Below are 13,021 nucleotides of genomic sequence, written 5' to 3'. Positions count from 1 at the left end.
GTGAGTGTCAGAGTGAGCGGTGCAAGCCTGCATCCAGGAGCTGAGGCACAGCCACCCCAGGGGCAGGGCTGGGATCTTGGCATTCGCTTTGCTTTGGGTGGATGTTCTGAAGGCATCGAGAAGGAGACCCCCCAGCATGGGGCGTGGAGAAAGGCTCATCAGGAAATGACCAAGGACACTCGGAAAGCACCCTCTGAGCGCTGAGTGAAGGCCTGCCAGAGGCGGGGCCGTGCAGGGACAGCCATAAGGGGAGGTGGAGGAGAGGGACGTGACAGAAGGGTCTGGGGGAACTGCAGAGAAAGGCTCAGAGGCAGGAAGAAGTGAGTTGCCAGTGGGGAAGGGGCAACAGATAAACTTGGCAAAACCACAAAATCTGTTTCAGGGAGAAGCAAGGGTAAGGGGATGCGCAGGTGAAACAGGGAGGACACCAAAAAACTGGGAGCGTAGAGGCTGGATGAAAGGGTACCCGGTTTAAACACATTCAGGGGCAGCCACATTCTACTATTTGCTCTTTCTTTTCCTCTAGAAAATTATTTCCAATCATAACTGAGGCCCTGAACAACATCAGCCATCAAGGAGCGCACCTGTGCCCCGCCCCCAACTCTCTCCCTGTGTCGGGCCTGGTCTGGGTGCTGACACCTGTTTTGTCCAGGTTGAACCTGATCTGTCTGTCCCTCGTTTCTTCCAGCTGCACTGGGGGGTCTCCTTGTCCAGAAACCTCATCGGCTAAACCTGCCACTTTCTTCACCTACTCTGTTTTGTGACCTGAAGTCACTGTGACAGTTCTTCAGGAGAAGCTTCCTACTTTGGGGTTTCTTTGTGGAAATAAAACATGAATCTTATTTCCTTAAGATTTCTCATGCCATGTTCTTTCATGTTATCCTCATGGCCCGGATCAGGGAGAATGGAAGTGATCTAGGGGCAGATAATTTGCCTTCCTGCTGAGAGTGGTATACCAAATGGGGGACAGAGAGAGGTTAAGACCTGGGTGGTCCTGACAAGCAGTAGCTAGCTGATCTCACTGTGCCTCAGTTTCTCCATCTGTAAAACATCATCTTGGCCCAGCCTGCATCTGAATGCCATGCTCCCGGAGCTGAGGCACTCAAAGGTGTTTTGCTAGCCTGAAAAGGCAACAGGGAAGTCATTCACCTCAGGAGGTGGCAGTAAAGAGGCTTTTCAAGGGAGGAGGCCAGTCCCAGAGGGTCAGGAAGGGGGCAAGAACAGGGGCCAGGGGCTAGCAGAGCACATGCCTCAGCCTTGTAAACACACAGTGGTATGGATGAGGCCATGTGCTCGGGAAGTTGCGGGTAAGTGGATCATACCCAACCCAGTGCCTTATCATATGCAGTGGCTCCGTGTCTCCGGGATGCAGAGGGGGTGGCATAAACTTCTACCCCATTAATGTGCCAAGGAAACAGGCAGGGGTTCTTGGCGCAGGCCGAGGCCAGGCTCATCCCAAGCGTAGGAACTCTGCAGACAGGCCTGGAGAGTCTGCACTTAAGAGTCTCTGAGTCAAAGTCCCATCAAGGCCATATCATGTGCCCAAATTAGGGAGCCCTCACCATCATTCCCGACCTCCCTGTAGGGACCCAGGAAGTAAAAGGAGAACAGGAAGCACCCTCTTAGTGTAGGTGACTCCCTCGGAGACTCTAAGTTCCCTGAGGGCACAGCTCCTGTTTGCCTTGGTCATCGCTCCATCCATCCCCAGCACTGACCACAGGGCCTGACAAAGGGTGGGCCTCAAATAGTTGATGAATACGTGAAAAAAAAACAAAAACAAAAAACAACCTGGTCCAAAATGAACTCGGGGGAACTGTCTTGATCAAACCCGTCTGGGTGAGAGAAAGATGAAGACTATTCCTTTGCTCTGCCTCCTACTCTCACTTTTGTCCTTAAATTGGGGCTACTGCTTTGGAGACATACCTCATTTTATCGTGCTTTGCTCTATTGCATTTTGCAGATATTAACGTCTTTTACAAACTGAAGCTTCGTGGCAACCCTGCACCAAGCAAGTCTATTGGGACCAGTTTTCCAATAGTATTTGCTCACTTCACGTCTCTTGTGTTACATTTTGGTAATTCTCTCAGTATTTCCAACTTTTTCATTGTTATTATATTTGTTATGGTGATCTGTGATCCCTGATCTTTGATGTTACTATTGTAATTATTGTGGGGCACCACAAACTGCACCCATATAAGACAGCAAACTTAATCCATAAATGTGTGTGTTGACTGCTCCACTGACTGGCTGTTCTCCCATCTCTCCCTCTCCTTGGGCCTCTCTATTCCCTGAGACAACAATATTGAAATTAGGCCAACTGGCGTGCCTGGGTGGTGCAGTCAGTTAAGTGTCCGACTCTTGATTTTTGGCTTGGGTCCTGATCTCAGGGTGGTGGGATCGAGCCCCATGTTGGCCTCCACACTCCGCAAGGAGTCTGTTTGGGATTCTCTCTCCCTCTCTCCCTCCCCTACTCGGGAATAAAGAAATAAATCTTAAAAAAAAGAAAAGAGGGGCACCTGGGTGGCTCAGTCGTTAAGCATCTGCCTTCGGCTCAGGTCATGATCTCAGGGTCCTGGGATCGAGCCCTGCATCGGGCTCCCTGCTCTGCGGGAAGCCTGCTTCTCCCTCTCCCGCTCCCCCTGTTTGTGTTCCCTCTCTCGCTGTCTCTCTCTCTCTCTGTCAAATAAATAAATAAAATCTTTAAAAAAAAAAAAGAAAAGAAATTAGGCCAATTTATAATCCTACACTGGCCTCTAAGTGTTCAAGTGAGAGGAAGAGTCGCATGTCTCTCACTTTAAATCAAAAGCTAGAAATGACTAAGCTTGGTGAGGAAAGCATGTGGAAAGCTGAGACAGGCCGGCAGCTAGCCTCCTGCTCCAGCTGGCTGTTTGTGAGTGCAAAAGAAAAGTCCTTGAAGGAAATGAAAAGTGCTACTTTAGTAAGCACATGATTGATCAGAAAGCAAACAGCCTTGGTGCTGATACGGAGAAAATTTCTGTGGTCCGGATAGAAGTTCAAACCAGCTACAACATTCTCTTAAGCCAAAGCCTGATCCAGAGCCAGGCCCTGACTCTCTTCAATTCTGTGAAGGCTGAGAGAGGTGGGGAAGGTGCAGAAGAAAAGCTGGAAGCTAGCAGAGGTGGGTTCATGAGGTTTAAGGAAAGAAGCCGTCTTCATGACATTAAAAAAAAAATCACAAGGTGAAGCAGCAAGTGCTGATGTAGAAGCTGCAGCCAGTGACCCAGAAGATCTAGCTAAGGTCATTCCTGAAGGACTTGAGCAACAGATTTTCAATATAGATGAAACAGCCTTCTATTGGAAGGAGATGCCATCTAGGACTTGGAAAACTGGCGAGAAGTCACGCCTGGCTTCATAGCTTCAAAGCACAGGCTGACTCTCTTATTAGGGGAGAATGCAGTTGGTAACTAAGTTGAAGCCACTGCTCATTGACCATTCTAAAAATCCTAGGGCCTGAAAGAATTATGCTAAATCTACTCTGCCTGGGCTTTATACATGGAATAACAAAACCTGGATGACAGCGCATCTGTTTACAACATGGCCTACTGAATATTTTAAGCCCACTGCTGAGACCCACTGCTCAGAAAAAAGGGATTCCTTTTAAAATGTTACTGCTCATGGACAATGCACCTGGTCATCCAGGAGCTCTGATGGAGATGGACAGTGAGATTCATGTTTTCATGCCTGCTGACACAACATCCATTCTACAGCCCATGGATCAAGGAGTCATTGTGACTTTCAAGCCTTATTATTTAAGAAATACATTTTGTGAGGCGGGCCGGAAGTGGGCCGGGGAGGCGGGAGGCCCCACAGGCGAGATGAAGCGGGCAGTGGACGAGATGTTCCCTGAGGGCGCCAGGCCCTACGGGGACCTGGACGAGGCAGGAAGCAGCATGGGGCTCCTGATGGACTTGGCAGCCAATGAGGAGGCAGTTCATGCAGACTTTTTCAATGATTTTGAAGATCTGTTTGATGATGATGATATCCAGTGAGACGCCAACCGGCGGTGCATGTGGTCATGTGTGTTACGAGGTGGTGTGGCGGAGTTCCTCAGAGGACAATTTCAGATGGTCCTAAAGAACTCGTGGATGTTACTTGAAATTAGGAGATGGTTAACCAAGAAAGAGAAGGATGGTTTTAACTATCTGCATGAGGCCCGCTTATCTCTGAATGTGACCAACTTTTGTCCTTCAATTAAAAAGCGATGCCATCAAAAAAAAAAAAAAAAAAGAACTACATTTTGTAAGGCAATAGCTGCCATAGTGGTTCCTCTGATGGATCTGGGCAAAACAAATTAAAAACCTTTTGGAAGAGATTCACTGTTGTAGATACCATTAAGAATATCTGTGATTCATGAGAAGAGGTCAAAATGTGAACATGCACAGGGGTTTGGAAGAAGCTGATTCCAAGCCTTGTAGATGACTTTGAGGGGCTCAGGACTTCAGTGGAGGAAGTCACTGCAGATGTGGTGGAAACAGCAAGAGAACTCAAATTAGAGGTAAAGCCTGAGCATGGGACTGAATTGCTGTGATCTCATGATCAGACTGAAGGGATGAGGAGCTGCTGCTTATGAATGAGCAAAGAAAGCGGTTTCTTGAGTTGGAATCAACTCCTGGTGAAGATGCTGTGACGATCGTTGTAATGGCAACAAAAGATTTAGACTACGAGACAGACTTAGTTGATAAAGCAGCAGCAGAACTTGAGAGGCCTGACTCCAGTTCTGAAGGAAGTTCTACTGTGGGTAAAATGCTATCCAAAGGCATCACATATTACAGGGAAACTGTTCATGAAAGGCAGAGTCAATTGATGCAGCAAAGTTCAGTTTGTCTTAAGAAACTGCCACAGTCCCCCCAGCCTTCAGCAACCATGACCCTGATCAGTCAGTAGCCATGGACATTGAGGCAAGACCCTCCACAGCAAAAAGATCACACTTTGCTGAAAGCTCACTTGATAGTTAGCATCCTTTAGCAATAAAGTGTTTTTTAAAATTAAGATATGTATGTTGTTTTTTTAAGGCATAATGCTATTGCAAACTTACTAGACTACAGTATAAACATATTTTTATGTGCATTGGAAAACCAAAAAATTCATTTGACTCAGTGGGGTGCCTGGGTGGCTCCGTCAGTTCAGTAGCCAACTCTTGGTTTTGGCTCAGGTCATGATCTCAGGGTCCTGGGATCAAGCCCCATGACGGGCTCCTTGTTGAGCGGGGAGTCTACTTGAGGATTCTCTCTCCATCTCCCTCTGGTCCTCCCTATGCTCGTGCTCTCTCTCTCTAAAACAAATAAGTAATTCTTCAATAATATTTCAGAAATAAATTTAAAAATTCATCGGACTTACTTTATTGGACTATTTGCTTTATTGTGGTGGTCTGGAACCCAACCGGCCATTATCTCCAAGGTGTGCCTGTCCTCCAAGGTGTGTCTGTCTTGGATTTCAGCTGTGTAGGGAGGGCCTTGCAGTACCTCCTGGAAGCCACAGGGAGGAGAACCCAGCTCTCCCCAGGCAGACACTCAATTCTTTGGCTGACTGACAGCTAGCTTCCTGGAGTGTGGGTGATGAATCAGAAAGAGCTGGAACTCAGGTCTCCTGGAGCCAATCCCTGAGGGACAGCAGGAGAAGCTGAGGTGGTCAACATGGTTCTAGACTCTCAGGGTATTCCTGGTCCAAAGGGCTCAAGGCAGCCCTTTAAAGTTCAAAGTGCCACCTGAAGCAGGCAAAGGCCCTCTGGTGTAAAGGACTCTCTAATAAAAGGGCAGGATGTCCCTTTCTCCTTCCTGGACCTCTGACTTTCATTTTCCCCTAAAATCCATTCTCCCATGACAGCCAGGAAGGATCCATGCTCAGAATCCTCCACAAGTTTTTCAGTAGCCATAGAATGAAATCCCAACTCCTCATGGTGGCTTAGAGATGATCCAGCTCTGGCCTCCCTCTTCCTTGTCAACCCAGACCTGCTGGGAGAAGTTCTCAAGGAACGCTGCTGCTATCTCTCCCCACAGCTCAAGGTCTTCAGAAGACTGGAGCTTTAATTACTTTAGGTCTACATTGAAATGTTCCCCTACCCAGCCAGCGGAACCAAGGATACCTACCCGATCACAATCACATTGCACCTGTTTTATTTTCTCCCCAGAATTGTCATTCTATGAAGTTATCTTGTTCCTTAATTTACAAAATTAGATTATGATCTGTCTTCTCCACTGGAACATAAGCTCCACAGACAGGTATCTTATCTATCTTGAATTCCCAGTGCCAAGAGGCAAAATACCTGCTCAGTATTTGTGAATGAGAGAATGGGAGAAGGGATCAGAATTCAGTGGAATTGATCCAGGAAGGCTTCCTGGGAGAAGTTTAATAAGCAAAGGATGCACAGGGACAAAAAGTGGGTGGCAAAGGAGGAAACCAGACCTGCTGGACAACGTGGCTGCTTTCTGGGGTGTGATAGTTAACATTGGCAGAGGCACAGGAAAGGAAGGGACAGGGATGTCCCAAATTCTGCCTCCCAATACCCCACACCCCCGCTCCTTTCCTCTTCAAAGATTTTAGGCTTTTCACCTAGGTGTTCACCAAGGTCTCAAGGCCCCATTGTGCATCCCTTCAAATCCCGCATTCCCTCTCTGAACCCAGGAAGCTGGCTCCCAGCCCCTAGGTGTGTCTGTAATGTAGCAATCAGGGCTGGGCCTTGCCTCCTACCCACACTCAAGTTCTGGCAGATATGGGGTGGGGTGGGGGCAGACCTGTGGGAAAACAGGGGTTTACTGGTATTCTCAGAGAGGGAACTAGAAGATCAGCTGGACTTGGAGATGGGTTGATGCAGAGCCAGACTGTGTGACTCCGCCAGACACCATTAACCCCACATGATGCATCCAAAGAGTTGCCGAAATCCAACGATTCTCCTGCCACCCATCGCCCAAACTGCTGGGATGGTGAGAATCCCCTCCCCGCTTCTTCCCCCCACTTGCCCAACCATGGGACACGGGGCTCGCAGGAAACACAAACCCACTGAGGCAGTACAGAGATGCTACATTCTAAAGTTAGCACATATAGCATAAATCATGTAAAGCTAAGATTGCCCTTGAAGATCCATCAGGAAGGTACCAAGTGGAAACAAAGCTGTTGAGCACAGCCAGTTCTCTTCTCCAGCGAGAGAACAGATTTCTTCGGTTGTGCACATTGTGTTCAGGGGCATTATACAGAAGTACCTATCTTTAAACACCAGAACTGTAAAGCCAGGACTAGAACGAGTCGACGGTCTTTAAACTCACACTTGGTGCAACAAGGTGCTCCTACTCCAAGAGGCACCTGGAGTCTGAGGCAATGGCAGGTTCATTTTGGGGCATACACTCGTGGAGGGCCCTTAATCTCTTAATTTTCTGGGTTCATTTTTGCCAAAAGTGTACAGGTTAACTCATTGAAATTAATGCATATATGCTTGGAGCTGCCACCTACGGCTATGCAGGCTGCATGCCATGAAGGGACACCTGGGAAAGGGGACCAATGGGGGCTAAATGCAGCTTGCCCCCCAACTCTCAGGGCGTGGGTCTGACTCGTGCAAGGCACTACGTGGGCTGGTGAGGTCCTTTGGAGGACACGACTCCACAGTACAGCACAGGCACAATCCAGGTGCAGGCCCTGGAACCCCGGGGTGCTCATGCTGGCCTTGCCATACGCGGGCTCTGTGACCTTGGGTGAGTTACTTAACCTCTACATGCTGTGGTTCCCCAGCCTATAGAATGTGGATAATTATAGTACCTACCTCATAGAATCACTGTGCTATTTTCAATGAGATCATTCATTTAGAGCACTGAGCACAAGGCCTGCCCCATAATGAGATATCAATAAATTGGCTAACATTATCAGCAACATTAGCATTCAGGGGAGAGGAAAACACTGGGAAGTCAATTTGTTACAAAAGAACTCTAGAGCTAAACAGATGATGGTGTTTGGCTCATCTGTTGCTTTGGATCACCCAGGCCAAAGTGCTCCTCCATTAGCATGCCTAAGTGGAGGTGATTATACGATATCAGTGTTCCTTTGTCCATTCTTCTTTCCCTCTGCTCCCAGAGTTGACCCTATGGCTGACAGAATGGTGGTTAATGAGCTCCTTCAGTCACTGTTAGTTAATTAGGAAGAATCCACTACACATTAAAAACTTGTGTCCTCCAGAAAACCTTTTGAGAGGTGCTCCACCCGCCTCAGGCATTTTGCTGCTCGTCCCCTCCAGCAGCACTGACTGTTCGCCACAGCCCCTGCCACCTGGCCATTTGTGCTTAGTGAGTGTTCCTCGAGCCCTGTCTCCTCAGGTAGCTCTGCAAAGCAGGAGGTGCTATTATAAAGACAGAGGAGGCCTCTTGAGCCTACAGAGGGGCCGAGAGTGGGCTGTGGGGGCAGCATGGGAACTGAACTGAAGCGCCAACTTCTGGGGTTCCTGAAGATTGTTCATGAGTGCCATCTGTGTGTGTTGCATCAGGTCGGGGTAAAGAGGCCTACTCTCAAGTAAGGTCTTGCTTTGTCCTGGCAGCGCCAGTCTACGTCCCGGCCCCTCCCTATGACACCAGGAACCAGCTGGGCCACCTCAACCTCATAGTAGAGAAGGTAGAGAAGGTGGCTTGATTAGAATATTTTGTCACTTTGAGGTGATACAACTCCCAGGTTGGGGGGTGGGGCAGGGCGGTGGGATAAACTCCATGAAATGCAGAAGGCACTCAGAGTTCAGGACCTAGATCCTATCTCCAACTGGGTATCTTTAAGAGCTGTTTTGTGTTTTTGTTGTTTCCCCCGCCCACATCTGTGTTCTCTATTCCTTGTCTTTGTTCAAGACAGTCATCTCTCTGAAGACCCAAGAGTAAAAGACGGGCAACTGGATAACGGGAGGGGTCCAGCCCCAAAGGAGGAAAGTGTACAACTTGGTGGAAGGATGCTCGAACCCTAACTTATCCAATCTAACAAAATGCTGGCTCCGCCTGTCCTCTGTCTAAGGCATGGTGTAGGGGCATATAAAGGTGATGAAGATATAGTTCTTGGTTTCAAGGAACTTAATATTCTAAGAGAGAAATAAGAGAAGAGCATAAGTTATCCCAGGTACAATGCCAGAGAGAAACAAACAAACAAACAAATTGCTATGGCAATTCCAAGGAGGGAAGGGTATGGGGAGTTGGGGGGGGGCAGTGAGGGATGATGGGAAAAATCAGGGAAGCTTCATCCAAGATGGATGTTGTGTTCTGAGAACTAGAGATGACAGAAGGGCATTTTAGAAATAAGCAAGAGCACGGGAAGATGCTTGGAGGACCAAGAAGGGTTTATTTGGTAGGGAGTCCAGTTTGGCCAGAATGTGGGGTCACGTGCAAAGGAGTAAAAGAAGTCAGAAAGGCAGGTCGAGGCCAGAGCATGGAAGGCCTTCAATGCCAGTCTAAGGAGTTTATACATAATTGGGTAGGGTGGGAAAAAGCCCGAATTATAAGAGCAGAATGAAGGATATAAGGGAAAGAGACAAAGGCAAAAGGAGAGGTTGCTTGGGTGCCACTGGTTATCCTTTGGAGGGACAGGTTCAACCTGTCTCCATCCCAGCTCCATTGGCATGAAGCACCCCATTGCCATCTCACCTTCCTAGTGCCTGAGGCAGAATGTGAATTGAGAAATTCAAGGTAAGTGGGGAACAGTCTACACCTCCCTTCCCAGAGCCCCGGGGGTGGGTGATGGGATCTGGGGGTGAGTCAGTGGGGTGGGGACCCCATTTCTGCTCACATCCACCTCCCTGGGAATATAAAGGGCAAGTGGTGAGGCCCCGCCTCAGAGCACCCCAAACTTGACACCATGAAGATTCCAGTTCTTCCTGCTGTGGTTCTTCTCTCTCTTCTGGCACTCCACTCTGCTCAGGGGGCTTCCCTGGGTAGTTCTGAGGTGAGCACATCACCTGGATTCTCTTTCTCTTCCCTATTACCTTGCTTAGTCCTCCATTTCTTTACCTTCAATGCATTACTGGATGTGTGGCTCCTATTTTTGGAGATTATCGGAGGCTGAATGAAAAGCAGGGGCTCTGAGGAAGGGAAGAAAGGAGGAAGTAGACAAAACATTCCCAGGAAGACATGTAGACGGAGGTGCTTTATTTCTGAAAGGGATGGTGAGAGTATAGGCAGAGGCTGGACAACTGAATCCTGGGAGGAGACAGGGACCGGGGTCGTCGTCTGGGCTCAGCTTCCCCTGTGTTTCGTCTGTCTCCCAGGGAATGGCTTCCAGGTGACTGGGAGCTCCCTACTGTCTCTGGAGCCTAGGCCATAGCAAGGATCCTTAAGAGGCAGTCTCCAGTCAGGAGGAAGCTGGAGGCCCCTCTCTCCCCATCTTCTCCCAGGTTGGGGGAGAGTGTCCATGCTGGATTTAGAAGTCTGTGATGGGGTCACATACACAATTGCTTGGGACTCAAGCAAGTGAAGTCAGTGAGCAAGCGGGCTGGTAGGGCCCCAGGGAAGGTGGAGTGAACATGCCCAATCTAAAAAGGGACAGTCTGTATACCATCTGACTGCTGCTAAGCACGCAAATGTACCCAGTGTGGCCAGAGTTTTTAAATTTTTGGGAGAAACCAGAAATCTGATTTATGTATTCTTCCTAATTAAAAATGTTTTATTCAAATTAAAAAAACAAGCCAAACTACTGTGAGAGCTAAACATTTGGGTCTAGCCTATAGGATACCTATTTGTGACCTCTATTGTGGAAAGGAAGAAATAAGGGACAATGAAGCCAGGCAATTAAAGCAGGGAGAACAAGATGGGGTGCACTGAGGTCTGGGGCAGTGACTACATGGGGGAGGGAAATGGTGACTCCGACTTTGGTGGCAATAAAGTCACAAAGCAAGCCAACCTCAATCAATTAAAGGCAGGCAGGGCACCTAGGCTGCTTGGCTCCTATCTGCGTGCTCATCTCCCCCATCCAGCTCTATGGGTTAAGTGTAGGAGTCTCAAGAATACCCCAAGTCAAATGCACAGAGACACTAGCCCGGTTTTCTTGGGAGGAGTCCTCTCTTCTCCACCCCTTGCACCTGCTGCCTACCATGGATGCAGGCCTGGGCTTTTAGCTTCTCTGTCTCACACACGCCACTCTCCAATCCCTTCTCTTCGCCTTGCTGTCAACCATCTGTCTTACTGGAACAGAGCAGGCTATGTGAGGCCCTGTGGTGGAGAATGGGCTATATCCTCGGGGACTGGCCTGTGGAGGAAGGCAGGGCTGGCAGAGAAGGTTTGGGGACAAGGACTCGCCATTATGTGATCCTTTGGTTTTTCTCCCCTTCACTTTCCAGGAGGAAACCACCATTGGTAATTATGCGGCAGGCCCTGAGGTAAACACCCCGTTTTCCCACACTCCAGCCTGAGTCTGTGCCCTCTTCTGTGCTCCTTTGCCACTTTCCTAACACCCCGTCTCTTTGCCTAGGCCTTTAACGCTAACTTCCTGAACATTGACAAGTTGCGCTCTGTAAGTACCATTCTGCAGTGCTGACCCCCACCCCCAAACATCCACACCATAAAGGAGACCAGCGCCTTAGCAGACAGCTTGCAAACCCACCGTGGACCCCTCACCTTTTCCAGGGGGCTGCGGGCTGAGCTCTGTCCTCCCCTGGCACTGACCCTCTTCTGGTGTCCCTGTCTCCACAGGCTTTTAAGCCCGATGAGTTCCTGAACTGGCACGCCCTCTTTGAGGTAAGTGCGTGGGCACCCCTTCTCCTTGACTGTCTGCGGTCTCCCCAGCGTAGGGTCCGCGCATTCTAGTTCTAGCCCTTTTAGTTTTTTCCCGAGCTCTAGGCGGGAGTAACTGCCCTGCTTGACAGAAGAAAGTTTCTTGAGGACGCTGACATGGCCACACCTATTTTCCTAACACGGCAGTGGGGGAGCAGAGCCACAAAGACAATTCCAGAAAAGGCAGAACTTAATCAGACAGGAGTTTATTTGAGTCCCTTTTTATCATCTACGAAGAAATTGAGGCCCTAAGTTGGGTGTCTTACTCGCACTTAGAGGGCAAAGTCAGTGACAGCGCGGGCACTGGAGCCTACAGCACATGACTCAGCACCTACTTCTACGTGTCCTCACGCACATGTCTCTGAGCCTCAGCTTCCTCATCTCTGATGTGGGCCTACCTCAAAAGGTAGCTGTGCAGACCAAGTGACGGCATGCCTATGGAGCGGGTAGTATAAGGCAGACACAGAATAAGGGCTCAGGAAATATTAGTTCTTCCTGTAACTGTAAACGATAACACCATTGCCACTACGGAGAGCCCGTTCACTGAGTCTTTACTGATCCGTGGTCACCTGACTTGTGTCACATCACTCTCATTCTTGTTTTCTCTTTTAGTCTATCAAAAGGAAACTTCCTTTCCTCAACTGGGATGCCTTTCCTAAGGTAAGAGGCGGTGAGGAGTACAGGGACAGATGGTGGGGATGGGGGAAGAAGTCGGCCATCTGGGCGGAAGGGGCAGGAAGGGCGAGGACAGCTCACAGAGGATAAACCGTCCTCTCACCAAAGCTAAGGGAAGTCCCAGCTACTGCAGACAGTGAGAACCCAGGTCAAGGCAGGGATTCCTTTCTATCTCTGCCCCATGCTGTTCTGGGCTCCCTCATGGAGGACTCCAGCTCCACACCCAAGGGTCCCCAATCTGACCATACCCTCTCTCCCCCCAGCTGAAGGGTCTGAGGAGTGCAACTCCCGATGCCCAGTGACTGTTCCCTTCAAGACCAAGCACTGCTGACACCCACTGGAAGAGGGGCTAGTGGGGGCTCCGGTCACCATTCTATAAGTGTTCCCTCTGGGCTCAGTAACACCAATAAAATGTTTTCCACCCTACCAGCTCCTGTATCTGTGTCTGTCCTTATCCCATGTGACTCTAGAAGGGAATTAGGATGAAGTAGGCTCCAAGGCTGGAAGGCAGAAATCTTGAATTCTGAGAGGGTAGTAAGCAGTGATGTAGGAGGAAGTGGGGAGGGCTTATCGGGATGGCAGGAGATGCCGTGTGTCTTACTTCCTCG

The 13,021-nt window shown here is 49.2% G+C and overlaps 1 protein-coding gene and 1 pseudogene across 2 annotated transcripts; both read left to right on the top strand.

The window, feature by feature from the left end:
- Positions 1-3,836: 3,836 nt before the first annotated feature.
- On the top strand, positions 3,837-4,235 carry LOC114224421 (COP9 signalosome complex subunit 9 pseudogene; annotated as a pseudogene).
- Positions 4,236-9,828: 5,593 nt separating this feature from the next.
- On the top strand, positions 9,829-12,715 carry KRTDAP (keratinocyte differentiation associated protein). 2 transcript variants are annotated; one of them, XM_028123645.2, is made up of 6 exons: positions 9,829-9,915; positions 11,306-11,344; positions 11,437-11,478; positions 11,658-11,702; positions 12,351-12,398; positions 12,677-12,715. In XM_028123645.2, the coding sequence occupies exons 1-6, from the start codon at positions 9,829-9,831 to the stop codon at positions 12,713-12,715; spliced, it is 300 nt and encodes a 99-aa protein (XP_027979446.1). The 2 variants fall into 2 exon arrangements, with proteins under 2 accessions (XP_027979446.1, XP_027979448.1); XM_028123647.1 differs by lacking the exon at positions 11,437-11,478.
- The last annotated feature ends 306 nt before the right edge of the window (positions 12,716-13,021 follow it).

This window comes from Eumetopias jubatus, unplaced genomic scaffold, assembly GCF_037043125.1.
Source record: "Eumetopias jubatus isolate StellerSeaLion01/CBP00866 unplaced genomic scaffold, mEumJub1_p1.0 scaffold_10, whole genome shotgun sequence".
NCBI lineage: Eukaryota > Metazoa > Chordata > Mammalia > Carnivora > Otariidae > Eumetopias > Eumetopias jubatus.
Note: the sequence above shows the minus strand (reverse complement) of the source record. Positions and strands in the feature narration are given on the sequence as shown.